Source organism: Molossus molossus, unplaced genomic scaffold, assembly GCF_014108415.1.
Source record: "Molossus molossus isolate mMolMol1 unplaced genomic scaffold, mMolMol1.p scaffold_m16_p_10, whole genome shotgun sequence".
NCBI lineage: Eukaryota > Metazoa > Chordata > Mammalia > Chiroptera > Molossidae > Molossus > Molossus molossus.
This window is the reverse complement of record NW_023425345.1, coordinates 4,825,590-4,839,840: the sequence shown is the minus strand read 5'-3', so window position 1 is coordinate 4,839,840 and position 14,251 is coordinate 4,825,590. Positions and strand designations below refer to the sequence as shown.

At 52.4% G+C, this 14,251-nt stretch overlaps 1 protein-coding gene and 1 pseudogene across 6 annotated transcripts; both read right to left on the bottom strand.

Annotated features, from left to right (window-relative positions):
• Positions 1–2,302: 2,302 nt before the first annotated feature.
• On the bottom strand, positions 2,303–12,404 carry DNAL4 (dynein axonemal light chain 4). 6 transcript variants are annotated; one of them, XM_036251781.1, is made up of 7 exons: positions 12,329–12,390; positions 9,471–9,618; positions 6,482–6,546; positions 5,716–5,921; positions 4,691–4,774; positions 3,295–3,393; positions 2,303–2,682 (listed from the first exon to the last, which is right to left on the bottom strand). In XM_036251781.1, exons 4-7 carry the CDS (start codon positions 5,782–5,784, stop codon positions 2,590–2,592), a joined length of 345 nt encoding a protein of 114 aa, XP_036107674.1. In that variant the 5' UTR covers positions 5,785–5,921; positions 6,482–6,546; positions 9,471–9,618; positions 12,329–12,390; the 3' UTR covers positions 2,303–2,589. The 6 variants fall into 6 exon arrangements, with proteins under 6 accessions (XP_036107674.1, XP_036107673.1, XP_036107678.1 ...); XM_036251780.1 differs by lacking the exon at positions 12,329–12,390 and adding an exon at positions 11,609–11,866; XM_036251785.1 differs by lacking the exon at positions 12,329–12,390 and adding an exon at positions 11,609–11,862 and having other exon boundaries at positions 2,303–2,625.
• Positions 9,680–9,790, bottom strand: LOC118624925 (annotated as a pseudogene).
• Positions 12,405–14,251: the final 1,847 nt, after the last annotated feature.

The window sequence follows — 14,251 nt, the reverse complement described above, 5'->3', positions numbered from 1 at the left end:
GTGGGAGGGGAACAGGTGAGAGGAGAGAACAGGTGGGAGGAGAGAACAGGTGGGAGGGGAACAGGTGGGAGGGGAGAACGGGGGGAGGAGAGGACACAGGTGGGAGGAGAGAACAGGTGAGAGAGAACAGGTGGGAGGGGAACAGGTGGGAGGAGAGAACAGGTGGGAGAGAACAGGTGGGAGGAGAGAACAGGTGGGAGGAGAGAACAGGTGGGAGGAGAGAACAGGTGGGAGGGGAACAGGTGAGAGGAGAGAACAGGTGGGAGGAGAGAACAGGTGGGAGAGAACAGGTGGGAGGGGAACAGGTGGGAGGAGAGAACAGGTGGGAGAGAACAGGTGGGAGGAGAGAACAGGTGGGAGAGAAACAGGTGGGAGGAGGGAGAAAGGGGGAGGGGGGGGTACAAAACAACAGGTGGGAGGGGAACAGGTGGGAGGGGAACAGGTGGGAGGAGAGAACAGGTGGGAGGAGAGAACAGGTGGGAGAGAACAGGTGGGAGGGGAACAGGTGAGAGGAGAGAACAGGTGGGAGGAGAGAACAGGTGGGAGGAGAGAACAGGGGGGAGAGAACAGGTGGGAGGGGAACAGGTGGGAGGAGAGAACAGGTGGGAGGAGAGAACAGGTGGGAGGAGAGAACAGGTGGGAGGAGAGAACAGGTGGGAGAGAACAGGTGGGAGGAGAGAACAGGTGGGAGGAGAGAACAGGTGGGAGAGAACAGGTGGGAGAGAACAGGTGGGAGGAGAGAACAGGTGGGAGGAGAGAACAGGTGGGAGGAGAGAACAGGTGGGAGGAGAGAACAGGTGGGAGAGAACAGGTGGGAGGAGAGAACAGGTGGGAGGAGAGAACAGGTGGGAGAGAACAGGTGGGAGGGGAAGAGGTGGGAGGAGAGAACAGGTGGGAGAGAACAGGTGGGAGGAGAGAACAGGTGGGAGGGGAACAGGTGAGAGGAGAGAACAGGTGAGAGGAGAGAACAGGTGAGAGGAGAGAACAGGTGGGAGGAGAGAACAGATGGGAGAGAACAGGTGGGAGGGGAACAGGTGAGAGGAGAGAACAGGTGGGAGAGAACAGGTGGGAGGAGAGAAGTGGGGTTCGGAGACCACAGCTGTTGTAGGCTGAGGCGCCCTCTCCTCGCACGCCCACCTGCTCCTTGCCAGTTTCTCCGTGGCCCCTGGTGTGGTGCAGGCTTGGCCACCGTGCCTCCCCATCTCCCTGCCTCAAGTCCCAGAGGGCTTAGATCCCAAAAGCCACCTGACTGGATGGTCAGCTGTGGGGCAGTGACCTTGACTTCTTGTTCTTGTCTGTCCCACTGCACTCAGTTCAGGATCCACACACAGCAACTCTGACGAGCACTCGAGTTCACGAGTGAACCCACGGAACCCGTCCCTCTGCTCGGCCACGCTGCTGTCCGAGCAACCTCTCCCAGCCTGGCCCGATGCGACCCCGCAGATCATTGCAGCTGGATCGGCCTCCCGACGGCGTGGCTGGGCCAGGTGCCAGGGTGCCAGGACTGCCAGGCCGGAGTGTTCTGGGGGGCATCTAAGGAGGGGCCCCATGGGAGTGAGGAAGGAGGGCTGGGGAGGACAGGTGCCCCAGCTCTGCCCATGTCCATCGTTCTCAGGTCAGGGACTGGGAGTCAGAGGCCAGCCCGGGCTCAAAGGGCTTCATGGTGCTGCAATGTGGCCCCTCGCCCTCAAGTCACTTCCACCTCTGCATTTACGCCCACGTGCCTCGGCCTGGAGCACCCCTCCCCTGGTAAATCCACTCTTCCTTCAAGAGCTGGCCTGAGCTGGCTCTCAGGCCTCTCTCCAGAGGCCCTCCCCTGCTCTCTAGGCTGGGCGCGGAGCCCTCCCCCCTGCTCCCAGAGGCCCTGTCCCTGCCTTGTCACTCCCGTTCCCACATTCTGCGGAAGGACTGGGTTTAGTGCTCCTCCGGACCTGCTGTGAATTCTCTGGGGGCAGGGTCTGAGGCTTGGCCCTCCGCATCTGCACTCCTGGGGCCTGGCATGCAACTGCTGCTGAACGAACATCTCTGAACTGAACTAAATTATGCGAGACTGAAACGTTTCTATAGCAGCTCAGTCTGGCCACCAAAGGTGTTCCAGTCAGTGTCCACATGTCCCATCCAACTGCACTCAGCCTGAACACACGAGAAAATGGGGAGGGGGCAGGGCCAGGGGTCGTGCCTGGGCACAGGGTTTCCAGCGGCCTTGCTGTCTAACCAGAAGCCTCTCTGGACTCCTGGGATATGCCACAGTCTGAGGACCCTGATCATGTCGTCCTCTAAGCTCAAGAGGCTGTAGATCGAGTCAGTTTTTGGCCATTTTAATTGTAAAAACCAAGACATTTATATAAATAAGACCGCTATGTAAAATAGGATTCACCCTCTACTAAAACGCTCTCCCCACACTCGAAAAGAACATAGAAAACCCAGCAGAGATCAGAAGTACAAATCAGCATGCGGTCCCTGATGAGAAGTAACTGGCAGGCCAGGTTCCCTGCTGAACAGGCCTCACGGTGAGTGCGCTCCTGGCCCAGGCGGCTCACCGAGGCTGGTGACACCTTGAGAAACTGCTGGATGGCAGTTCCCACGCCCTCAGCCACTGGTTACCAACTGCGAGGTGGAGGCAGGCTGGGGAGGGGGATGGGAAGGCTGCTTGGTCCTCAGGCCGAAGCAGGGGCTGTGCAGCTGTTGGCCCAATGAGATGCATTGGTTGTTGGGCCTGGGGTCAGCTTGGGAAAGGGATTTCTGGGGAGTCACCACTTCTCCAGAGGACAAGGAGAGAAGCTGCCGGTGCCCCTGGAGAGGACAGGCTCCTTGGGGCCATTTGCATATGGTCGGTAAAGACAAGGGCATGGCCACCTGCCAGCTGGGGTGGAAGGTGGGCACCGGGATGTGAGGGGGCAGCCCCCAAGAGAGGGGGCCGGCATGTGCTTGTGTGAGAAGCTCCACCTCCCCACCCTCCTGCCCCGTCACATCTCCCACCCTCTCTGGCATCGAGACCACTGCCTGCTGCCCCTTCACACCCTGGGCCTCAGGGGGGGATGGCTGGGAGCCTGGGGACAGAGATGTCGGTCAGTTCACACTGGGCCTGGCTCAGGACACTGGCACACAGGACAAAAGAAAGACCCCACGCTCGCCTTCATAACCTAGGACCTGCCTGGGGCTGCTCCCATGCCAGATGAGCGGCAGGAGAGGGCTCTGCAGGGTTGGGGGCAGGGGCAGGGGACAGTGTCAGGAGCACTTCCAGACACACACAGCCAGGGTCCCCCCGAAGTACAGGTAGAGGAGGTTCTTCACCTCATGTGTGATCTCAAAGCCGAAGCCTTCTCCGATCACCACGTGCCAGGAGGAGCCGAACTTCTTGTCCATCGTCTCTTTGATCATCTTGGCGGCGCTCTGGAACAAAGAGGACGCAGTCACGGGGTGCCGGGGGGGGGGGGGGGGCGGGCAGCGCGTGAGTCAGCTCCCTCTGTGGGAGCAGAAGTCTTAGCAAGAGCAAGGCCCGCTGCCCTGTTAGCCATTCTGCTCCTGGAACCACCAGAAGGGTTTCCACACCGGCCGCCCCCTGCCGGGCGCAGGGGGAGGACCCGATGCTGCCTCACTGGAGGAGGCGCTGGCTAGGGTGGCAGCGTGGGCATCAGGCCTGCAGACAGAGCCCTGGTCTGAGTGCTGGCCTGCCACTTGATGCCCGTGTCTGGGCCAGTACCAGGCTGTCCTCAGGACTAAAGGAGGTCACGGGTCCGAGAGCACCCTGTGGACTGTACAGGATTACTATCGTCACTGCGGTGCCGGGTTCCCTTCCGGGAACAAAAGGCTGCTCCCTGGCGGCTCTGGTGGGCTCCCAGAGGAGCAGCTGGTCTGTTTCCCTCATCATGGCACCAGCCCCCCTCCTTCCTGTGCTCGCTCTTGCAAGAGGTCTAGGGAAGGGCAGAGCCCTCTGGGTCAAGTCCTAGGCACCAGCAGCACCCACCGCTGTGCCAGGTGCCATGGGAGCACTTGGTCTGCATCACCTTAGTGCGTAGGTCCTCACACGGCCCAGTGCGGAGGCAGCACCCTCACCCCCCGTTACAGGCTAGGAAGCAGGCTCAGAGGTGAGAAATGGCTTATTCAAGGTTAAAATGCTAGGAAGGGCGGAGATGGGATTTGAACTAGGGCCTGGCTGGCCCAAAGCCCTGGCTCTTGTTGGCCAGGGTCTGCCTCTCCACCAGCTGCCATGACACGGACTTCTTACTCACTCACCACCAGATTAATGATTGACATTCCTGTGTGGATGCCGATTGGCCACATCGCCGGCACTAGAACGTGCCTAGCAGAGATGGTGTCTAACGGCTTTTCTGAATGGATGAATGGATACATGAATGAATGCCTGGACGCGCCTGTTCTCCACTGGCCTGGAGCCAAGGGAAAGGTGCCCTATTCATCAGCCCACCTGAGACAGGGAACAGAGTCAGGGGTGCCTTGAAGACCCCTTTACCTTTTCTCCTTCTAGAGCTGGGAGTGACCACCAGATCAGTGCCCAGAGACGGCACCAGAATCTTCCCTCACTGGCCTTCCCCAGGCTACAAATGCTTCCAAGGAAGGCACTAGCCTGGTCCCAGCAGGACTCTCTGGAGCTAGCTGTGGGAACCGGGGTACTTGATTCACCCACGGGGTCACTGAAGGCACGAGGGGCCACCGGTACCAATGGCAATACCTCGTTGTTGTTGGAGAATTTCTCACAGGCCGTGACACATAGCTCCATGGTCTCCACTCGCATCTCCTCTGGCATGTCCGAGTGCTAGAGACAGGGCAGGGGTGACAAACAAAGAGAGGCTTAGCCCATGACCTGGCTCTGGGCCGGCCTCTCTGTCCCAAGCTTAAGGCATGGACACTGGGTGAATGCCCTGGCATCTCCTTCACTCAGGGCGTGCAGCTGGAAACTGGGCATGGATTCGAGTGACGTGGGCTCTAAGGCCAGGTCCTCTGCAAGGGCATGAAGCTCCATCAGCACCACATTCGAGCCAACAGACACGGGAAGAAGGCTGGCCCAGGCAGGAGAGAATGCCGGCTACGTTTACAAGCAGCCTCAGAACACAGCTGGGTCTCACCCCGAAGCCTGCAGAGAGAACCTGGCCATTCTCGATGGCTCCTGGTTTTCTCCCTGCCTCTCTGGCTGCTCTTCTTAGTCCACTTGGCTGGATCCCCTCCCAGGCCCAGCGTCGGAGAGTCCTGGGCTTGTCTCCACCCTTTCCTCTCTTCAAGTATCTGCTCTCTAGGGGATCTAGCCTGTTCCATGGATTTATTTATCTCATATATGGGTAGGGGTCCCACAATCTCATCCCCAGTTTTAATGTCTCTTTTAGGCTCTGGACTCCTATATCCAACTACCTAACTGACAACCTCACTCAGACGTCCAAAAGATAACTTCTGCTTTCCCCCATAAACCTCCACTTCATTCTCTTGGAAATTCAAAGTATCTTGTTTAACCTTTCCTTCATGTGGACCAGACCCTGTCTGTCTTGTTCACTACTATATCCACAGTGTTCAGTATTTGGCAGGTGGCCTACATAAAAACTTGCTGAATGGATGAATGAATGAAAGAATGAATTACTGTTGACTTCTAGATCTCTAGATCTGAGCCAGCCAAGCCCTTCTGAACTCCCTCCCACCACCACCCCCGCCTCTCTCCAAGGCTGTGTGGGCCCTGCTGGCCACCCTGCTCCCTCCCTTGGGGCTTACCCTGACCAGAGGGAAGGTCTGCAGTCGTTTATAATCAGCCTCATCTTTCTTCCCTTCTGCTTCTCCCATGATCCTTCCACTGTGACTGGAGGAGAGTGGGGGCTTTCAAGAGGTGCTGGGACTGGCAACTGAGACACACCCAGGGGATTCAAGAAGCAGGTCCTGCTAGCTTGATGGGAGCAGAAAATGTCTTAACTCAAGGGGTGCTGTAGAAAACAGGAAAAACCAGGAGAAAAGAGTTGGCTTTAAAACCATACATCGCAAATTAGATATGTCTCAGTAACAATTTGACACCTCCCAATCTTAACTCCTCCGCATCCTTTGCCAAATGGCCAGCGAGTCTGCAGACGGGAGGATGAGTCAACATGAGATGCTGGGGCCTGGTTAAGAACACACTGGTATGATGCTGCAAGCCCACACTGTCATTATCAAGACAAATACTGACTGTGGGCCAGGCCGCGGACGGAGCCGTGAACTAGCAACAAACAGCCTCTCTGCATGCCCACTATGTACATGGTCCTATTTCTCAGCAGACAGGATTAGAACATTACTATCAGGTCACGAGCCACAATGCTGGGCTTATGGGACCTGTGCCTCCTTCCACAGGCCCCTGATCTGCAGAAGAAATGAGAACAGCGGTGCTGTGTCCTCTGTGGCACTCCAGGCTCTCTAGCTCTTCCTGCTCACTCCCCCGCAGGCCACTCTGTCCTGTCTGGCTGGCCCAGGAGTTGGAGGCCTGGGCTTCAGTGCTGCTTCTGCTGCTCACCCCAGTATGGCCTTGGGCCTCAGAGTCCTCATCAGTAACACGAGGGTAGTCATTTATCTCATGGGCTGTTAAGAGAATCAAATGAGACAGTGTATGTAAGCAACGATCAGAGCCAGACATGTGGCTGACACTCAATGCACTGTCCTGCCTCCCTCTGGCTCCTGGGGAATCAAATGAAAGTGCCTGTGGACATGGCTGGAGAGGTACAAAGCCTCACACACACGCATGGATTTTTTCCTTTCCAAATCCAGTTGTCTAATAACAGATGGGGCTTTTCCTGAAGAGATGGGCCTGGATCCTAAATGATTAGGGGCATTGCTGAAAATCCTGTGTTTCTCTTTATCTTATAATTCAATTTATCCTTAACTCAAAGAATGTTTAATCTTAGATGAAGTACTAATGTAAACAAATACAAACTACCATGTTGTTAAACCCTTTTTAACAATCCATATTTAACAAATATAGACAAATGTTATTTTAGCATTTCTCACATTTCCAAATGAAGTTCCTTTCATGGCATAGCCACTGAACCCCAAAGACACCTAATAGGTAGGTAGGTAATGACAGGTAACATTTAATAGGTTTCCCCTGTGCCGGCCACTGTTCCAAGTGCGTCAGATGCATCTACTCAGCTGATCGCTGCAACAACCTCATGAGTTAGGTCCTGTACCAACCGAGGCGGGAAGCTGTTAGGTTGCTGACCTGAGGTCACTCCGCTAGTGAGCCGCAGAGCTGGGCTTGAGACTGGGCAGTCTCTGGTGTGGGCACTCCTAACCTTTCATCCGGCCTTCTCCCAGCACTGGCCCGATGTAGCAGCCACAACGCTGACCTCGAGTGTGACCTGTAGTGTGGCTCACGTGATTCCAGCAGTGACGCAAACATCAGCGCTTCCCTTTTGGTGTCTGCTGGTCTAATGCTAACGGGACCCTGTCCGGCCAAGCACCGAGCTTTCTGTGTGCCTTTTCTGGCCGTGCTGTCCCTCCCCTCCCATGCCTCAGCAGCTCTCCGCGCCGTCCCACTTGGTCAGCTCCCTCAACCGAGGCTGGAAGCTTGGCACCATCCCACCATCCCTCCACACTGGCATTTTCTGATTTCTCAGTGGGCAGATGGCTCCTCTTATCTCATCAATTCTGGGCACTTGTACCATTCAGATATTAGCTTTTGTTGGTTTCTTTATATATAAGTTGGCGAATTGCCAAGCACAATCTCATTGTACTTTCTGCTCATTTTTTTAAAAACGTTTATTGATTTTTTTAGAGCAAGAGGGAGAGACAGAAACATTGATGTGGGAGAGAACATTGATCGACTGCCTCCTGCACGTCCCCTACTGGGGATCGAGCCCACAACCAGGGCATGAGCCCTGATGGGGAATCAAGCTGGGACCTCTCAGTCCATGGGAGGATGCTCAGTCCACTGTGCCACACCAACTGGGCTCTGCTCATGTTTCTTATTTCATAAAATCCAGTGAGTCACGTGTCTTTGCTCATTAACTTAAGGCCCACCTCCAACTCCATCCTGTCCCTTTCGCTTTATTACAGGCCACTTGATCACTTTCTCCTCCTCATTACCAAGGGGTGACAGAAGGTGGCTACACTGATGATCAAAGGATAAGGGCTTTAAGTTTTGTTTACCTCCTGAGATTTTCAAGTGGGAACAACTTAAAATGCTGAAGCAGCTGCCTATACATCTTCCACCTGAATATTTCAGTCTGATTCAATTCATCCTCGAGCTAAAAAGTGCCAGCAGGGAGGGGCCTGGAAGGGCATTCCGAGGCAGTCATGCGCATGCCTGTCCTCGGGGAGGTCGGGGTCTACGACAGCTGCTTGGACCCTTCAGCATATGGAATCCTGATGAAACAAGGCTCCAGAGGTATTACCAAAGCCCATTCTTCAGGAACAAAGGGGTAAAGCCGCTGGGAGTTTCAGGGGAAAGGAGCATCACCTTGTAGAGAAGGTGCAGGACCAGGAGGTGGAGTATTTAGGCTTGAGTACCAATTCTGTAACTGAAATGACTTCTTCCCTCTCCTTGCTTTGCAGCCTTGGGCAAGTAACTTAACCTGGGCCAGGTCTGCTCCCCGTGAAATAGGATGATCCCATCGTAGCTTCAGAAAGCTGTTGCAATCACCAAAAACATGCATGCGAGCGTTTTGAAATTTTAAAGCTCTCTTAACTATTATTGCACTGCTCTTCCTAGTCATGTTATTAGCTAGGACTTCGTCAACATGATCCAAACACGTTTATAAAGAACAGGACTGCAGCACGGCCAGTGTGGTTCAGTGGTTGAGCATCGACCCATGCACCAAGAGGTCACTGGTTCGATTCCCGGTCAGGGCACATACCCGGGTTGTGGGCTTGATCTCCAGTGAGGGCCATGTGGAAGGCAGCCAATAGACGGTTCTCTCTCAAATCGATGTTTCTATCTCTTTCTCCCTCTCCCTTCCTCTCTCTCTAAATATCAATAAAAATATATAAAAAATAAAAGAACATGATTGCAAATAGCTTTCATAATCACTACAGGTACTTTTGGAGTTCCAAAAGGGATGAGACTTGAATGAAAGTTATAGATGGTACTTCCAAGTACAAAAAGGTAGAAGACTTTTTATGATGCTGTATCATTACAGTACAGCTCTAGTCATTCAGACACGATTCAAAACCCTGCTAAAGAATGCTACCAAAAATAGAAGTAGAGGTTTTAATAACCTTATCAATCTTCCATGCAAATGAGTGTGTACCTGACAGCTCCAGCCAGAAAGAGTCCCATCAGGCCTAAAAGAGAGCCCTTTAATAATGTAAGTGTGCCTGTGGCCAAGGCACTTCAATCTGCTGGGCACCAAAGCTCAACCCATCCCAGGGCCCATCCTGGCGCATAGGCCAGAGGCAGCCCTGCTTTCTCTCCTGCCCTTTACACTCCTCTTCACCCAAGGGCCCCTCTGTGTGCTTGCTCAAGACATTTTCTTTATGTATAATACGATGTCATAAACAACACTCACATCATACACAGATCTGGATGAATCCGACATTCTGGTTAAGATACAGAGTACAGCAAACAGTCACAACCATCACAGCTACTAGCTCTGTGCGAGAACAGCCACTTGCTTACTCCAGAGAGGGGATTATGCGGTCTCCCACCTCCCTTTCCTACTCAAGAGAACAGAGTTGAACATAAGAGACTAATAATAACATTATCGCAAAAATAAATTGAAGTTAGCACTTTTTAAAACTATATTGTCCTCAGATAGAGGATGTATCAGATGATGAACTGATACAAACAGATCTATGCTTGATCTTAGCCAAAAGGCTGAACTGCTGATTTATTTTTTAAAAAATCATTCATGCCCTGGCCAGTGCAGCTCAGTTGCTTGAGTATCATCCCATGTACCGAAAGATTGCTGGTTCAATTCCTGGTCAGAGTGCATGCCCCGGTTTTAGGTTCAATCCCTGGCTGGGCTACATTCAGGCAGCAACCGATCGATGTTTCTCTTTCTCTCGCTCCCTCTTTCTCTCTCTAAAAAAATTTTTAAAAAGATCATTCACAATTGCTCATTACTGGTGACATCTCACAACCAGTCATGACTTAGCAGTGTGCCACAAGGCTAGACAATCAGCGGGGGCTGAAGGGCTTTATCTGTTCTGTTGCAGATGCTCCCAAGCATGAAGTCCAGTGTCTGGCATGTGGCAGGAGACCAACAAACCTCTAAATTGTAATTAAATTATATTTCATTTGCCCCCTGGGAATGGAGAGGACATATCAAATTCATTCTGTAATATTTATTGAGTACTGACCTTAAGCAAGGCAACAGGATGGGTGCTCTGCATAAAGATCTCATTCATTCCCCCTAACTCTGTCAGATAGGCACTATTATCCCTACTTTTCTGATGACCATGTAGGCTGAGAAAAGGAGAGACATTCCACTTGGTTAATACACGGAGCTAGGATTCAATCAGGTATGTATGACTTCAAGTGTATACTTTTCCAACTACTCCACTACAAGCAAGACAGTTCCTGCTTTCAAGTGTACAATCTGAGAGACCAACATACATACACAAGGAACTGTGGTTCATGACAGAAGACAGTAAGTGCCACAAGACAGATGCAGAGAGAGAGGAAAGGGGAGATTTCTAGAGGGGGCAGGGAGAGAACAGTAAGAAAACCTTGAGGGAAGGGGCAGCATTTGAATCAGGCCTTAAAAGGTGAGTAGGAATCCCACCAGGTGGACACGGTGAGGAAGATCTGGGCAGAGAGGGGAACAAACATGCTCACATCAAAGCAGAAAGCTCCAAGCGTTTCTGGGAAAGTCCAACAGTCCCATATGTCTGGAGGACAGGAGCTGGCCAAGGAGAAGGGAGCAATAAGGCTGGGGGAAAAGGTGGGGTTAGGTTGTGGAAGTGAAGACGGGCCCTAAAACCCAGGCTTAGGAAATGTGGATATTTTTAGTGGGGAATGAGAAGCTCTTTGGAGGTCTCTTGGGGGTTGGTGACATGGTTGTGTTTTGGGGCAGTTATTCTCATTATGACAATTGAGTTAACAGGAGGAGGGACTGGAAGTAGGCACACCAGTTAGGAAGCTGCAGCAATGGCCCAGGTGACAGACATTAAAGACTTGAACCTAGGGTGGTGGCTTCAGAAATGAAGGAATGTGAAATCCTTGCTGAGGCAGAATCAAAGCAAACTGACAGTTTCCCGAGTGGGCTGGGCATGACAGAATGATGGATGCTGCCCGAGAGAGACAGGGAAATCAGGTGTAACATGGATAGGGAGAGAGCAGGCCAGTCTGATGTTAGAACTACTGAGTTTAAGCGGCTAACGAGATGTGCAAATGGAGGTAGGTGTCTCATCAAGAGTAGGTAATCACCGAATCATGGATCGTCAGGGGCAGAAGGGAAGCCACTGAGTCCAACCGGCACATCAATCAATATATCAATCTCTACCCCCACCCCCACCCCAAAGTATCCTTAACCATGGAAACCCAGGAGAAAGAACGGAGCTGGAGATCTGGATTTGACGGTCAAATGGAGAAATGACAGCTCACACTAAGGGAGTTGGGGCATTTCTGAGGGGAAAAATGTGGGGAAGAGACAAAGGAAGGAAAGTAACAAATACTGAATCTACACTGGACTGGACTCCGTACTTCATATTATCCTCAGAATCCCCAGAGAAGATGCTCTGTAGTAGCCTGATTTGCTATGCGCCCAGGGAGCTTAGGTAACTTGCTCGGGTCCTGCCACTGGGAATCCAAACCAGGCTTGTCAAGTTCTTGCACCACAGCCGATTCCTCTAACGGGAAGCACATCCTCAGGGAAGCCTACAGTTGGGTCAGAGAAGCACATCCTGGAACGTCAGAGTCGAAGAGGCCTTAGAGATCCTTCAGCCCAACTTCTCGTTTACAGATGGGGAAACTGAGGCCCAAAGGGGGAAATGACCAGCCTGGAGTCCCAGCACGTCGCCTACTGTCCAAGTCAAGCTGTCTGTCTGGGCCAAGGCTCTGGCGGCCACAGGCCCAACGCCAGAGGGTGTAATTACTCCGCGAAAGGTGGGGGGATCAAGGTGCAGGGGGCGGGTTCGGGTCAGGGAGTACCGAGGAGCTCAAAGCGTGACCGGGCCTCCATTGGGGCGGGGTGGGGAGAAGCGGCCTGCAGAATAGCGACGGCAGATCTGTCACCACCGAGCTCGCAGGTCTTCTAAAGTGGGGGGATGGGGGTTGGGAGGACCTGGGGCTGGGGACCAGCAGGGAGGAGACTGAGGTGGGGCCTCCGCGGTGGGCGAGGCCCCGCCAGCCCCGCGGTGCTTCCCGGCTCCCCTTCGGGCCGGCCCTCCCCACCCGGCTGCCCGCCGAGCCCCGGGGCCTCACCTGCTCCCGCGGGGGCCGGAGCCGAGGCCGCAGCTACCTCACCCCCGCCAGGGTTGTCAAGGAGCAAAACAAGAGTGTCTTAGCAACAGCGGGGAAGTCCCACCCCTCACCGGACGTTGACAAAAATTTTACTTCTTATTGGTGGATAAAAGTGTCCTTCAACGTTGAAGGGCCCTACACGTAGAGGTTTGTACGAAAGGGGCGTTGCTTAGAGGCTTGAGAGGCGGGGCTTAACTTATAGTCGTCTTAAGTGGGCCTGAGGAGCCAGGGACATACAGAAGTTCTTATTTTAGAGAAACAAACTTTTAAAAAAGCAGTATTGCCTGGGGAGTTTCTTTTAGTCATTTGAAATAACAAGTGAAATTTGTTAGTGTCGTGACACTGAGATGCTACTTCATTAGGATCTCAAAAGCCTACTAATAACTAGTATTTATGTAGGGCTTTACAATGGTATCTCGCTTGATTCTCACCAGTTCTCTTTCAGGATTCGTAACCCCACCTGAACTAAGGTTTAGAGAGGCTAAGTAACTTGGTAAAAAATCAAGGTAAAGCTCCTTGAGAATGAACCCAGGTGCTGTTTCCACTGGAGGAGACACTGTACCATCTGACTTAAAGACACAGTTGCCCAGAGCCTGCTTTTCTTCTCCTTGGGGGCAAAATTAATCTGAAAGTATTTATACGACTATGGAAGAGACAAGAACCTGCAGATTCAATTATCTGATTGGTGGATCAAAGGTTCAGTGGCATACTCTAATGTAAACATTTACTTTCTTATGGTGGATACTCAGGTGAAATCCCACTTCATGTTCACTGGCACCTACTGGGAACTCACCCCTGGCCTGGTTCTGGTGATTCAGAGAGGAACGAGAAGAGGAAAACCTTGGTCCTAGAGAAGGCACAGTGAGGGGACAGCTGTGTCAACAAAATGAATACAGAATAATTCATTTCATCTGTGTTCTGATAGAGGCGTGGGCAAGGTGCTGGTTCTCTTCAAGGAGGGAATAACTAACACTCAGAGTTGGCTGAATCTGTACGTGATCAGTAGGCTAGTGAGGGTGGAGAGCACAATTCAGTAGGGAACTTCTCGGTGGCTCTACGAGGCCCGGGAGGACGGAGAATGTGGTACAAGTGGGAGGTGATGGTGAAGAGGGTAGGGGTGAAGATGCAGAGGGAAGTAGGGACCACAAAAGCTAGGAGGGTTTTGAACGCCAGGTTCAGGTATTTGGGTGTTCCCTGGGGTGAGTGAGAGTTGGAGAAAGTGGCTGTTGGAGAGTTATTTTTTGTTTGTTTTTTAAGCGAAAGGAAAGTTTATTTGAAATATCAATGTTGGAGCGTTTTAAGGCCAGCAGTAACATGGTCAGATTTGGGTTGTGGAAAGATCACTTGGGTGGTGAAGATAGTGGACTGGACTTGGAGTGGGTAGACCGAAGGCAGGCACAGTGGATTTTGTTTTGAGACTTGGCAGCACGAGGTGTGCTAGCCACTTGCCGATTCTCACCTTGCCTCCTTGGTGCATTCTGAGGGTCAGGGGATGTCTGACTCAGTCTCCATATTTCCTGAAATCTCTTTGCCCACTTTCTCCAGGAGATGGAAGGTGGCCTTTGAGGGGGATGAAGCTCTTGCCTCCGCCTCTCATCCAAATTTCTCTAAAAGGGGTCCACATTTGCTGTCTTCTTTTTCTCACCTCCCATTCAGTTTTCAGCCCACTGCAATCTGGCTTCCACGCCTACGACGCCACCAAAATTCTCTCTTCCATGGTTACCAGTGACCTCCTGGAGAGCAGAATCTGATAGACCCATTTAGTCTCTATTTTCCTGGACCCATCCTCTCTGCTGGCATAGCCTATCAACCACACCCATCTTCTTGAAATTCTGTACCCCAGAACTAGTGCCTTCAGAACTCTTTTTTTTTTTTTTCCTTTCG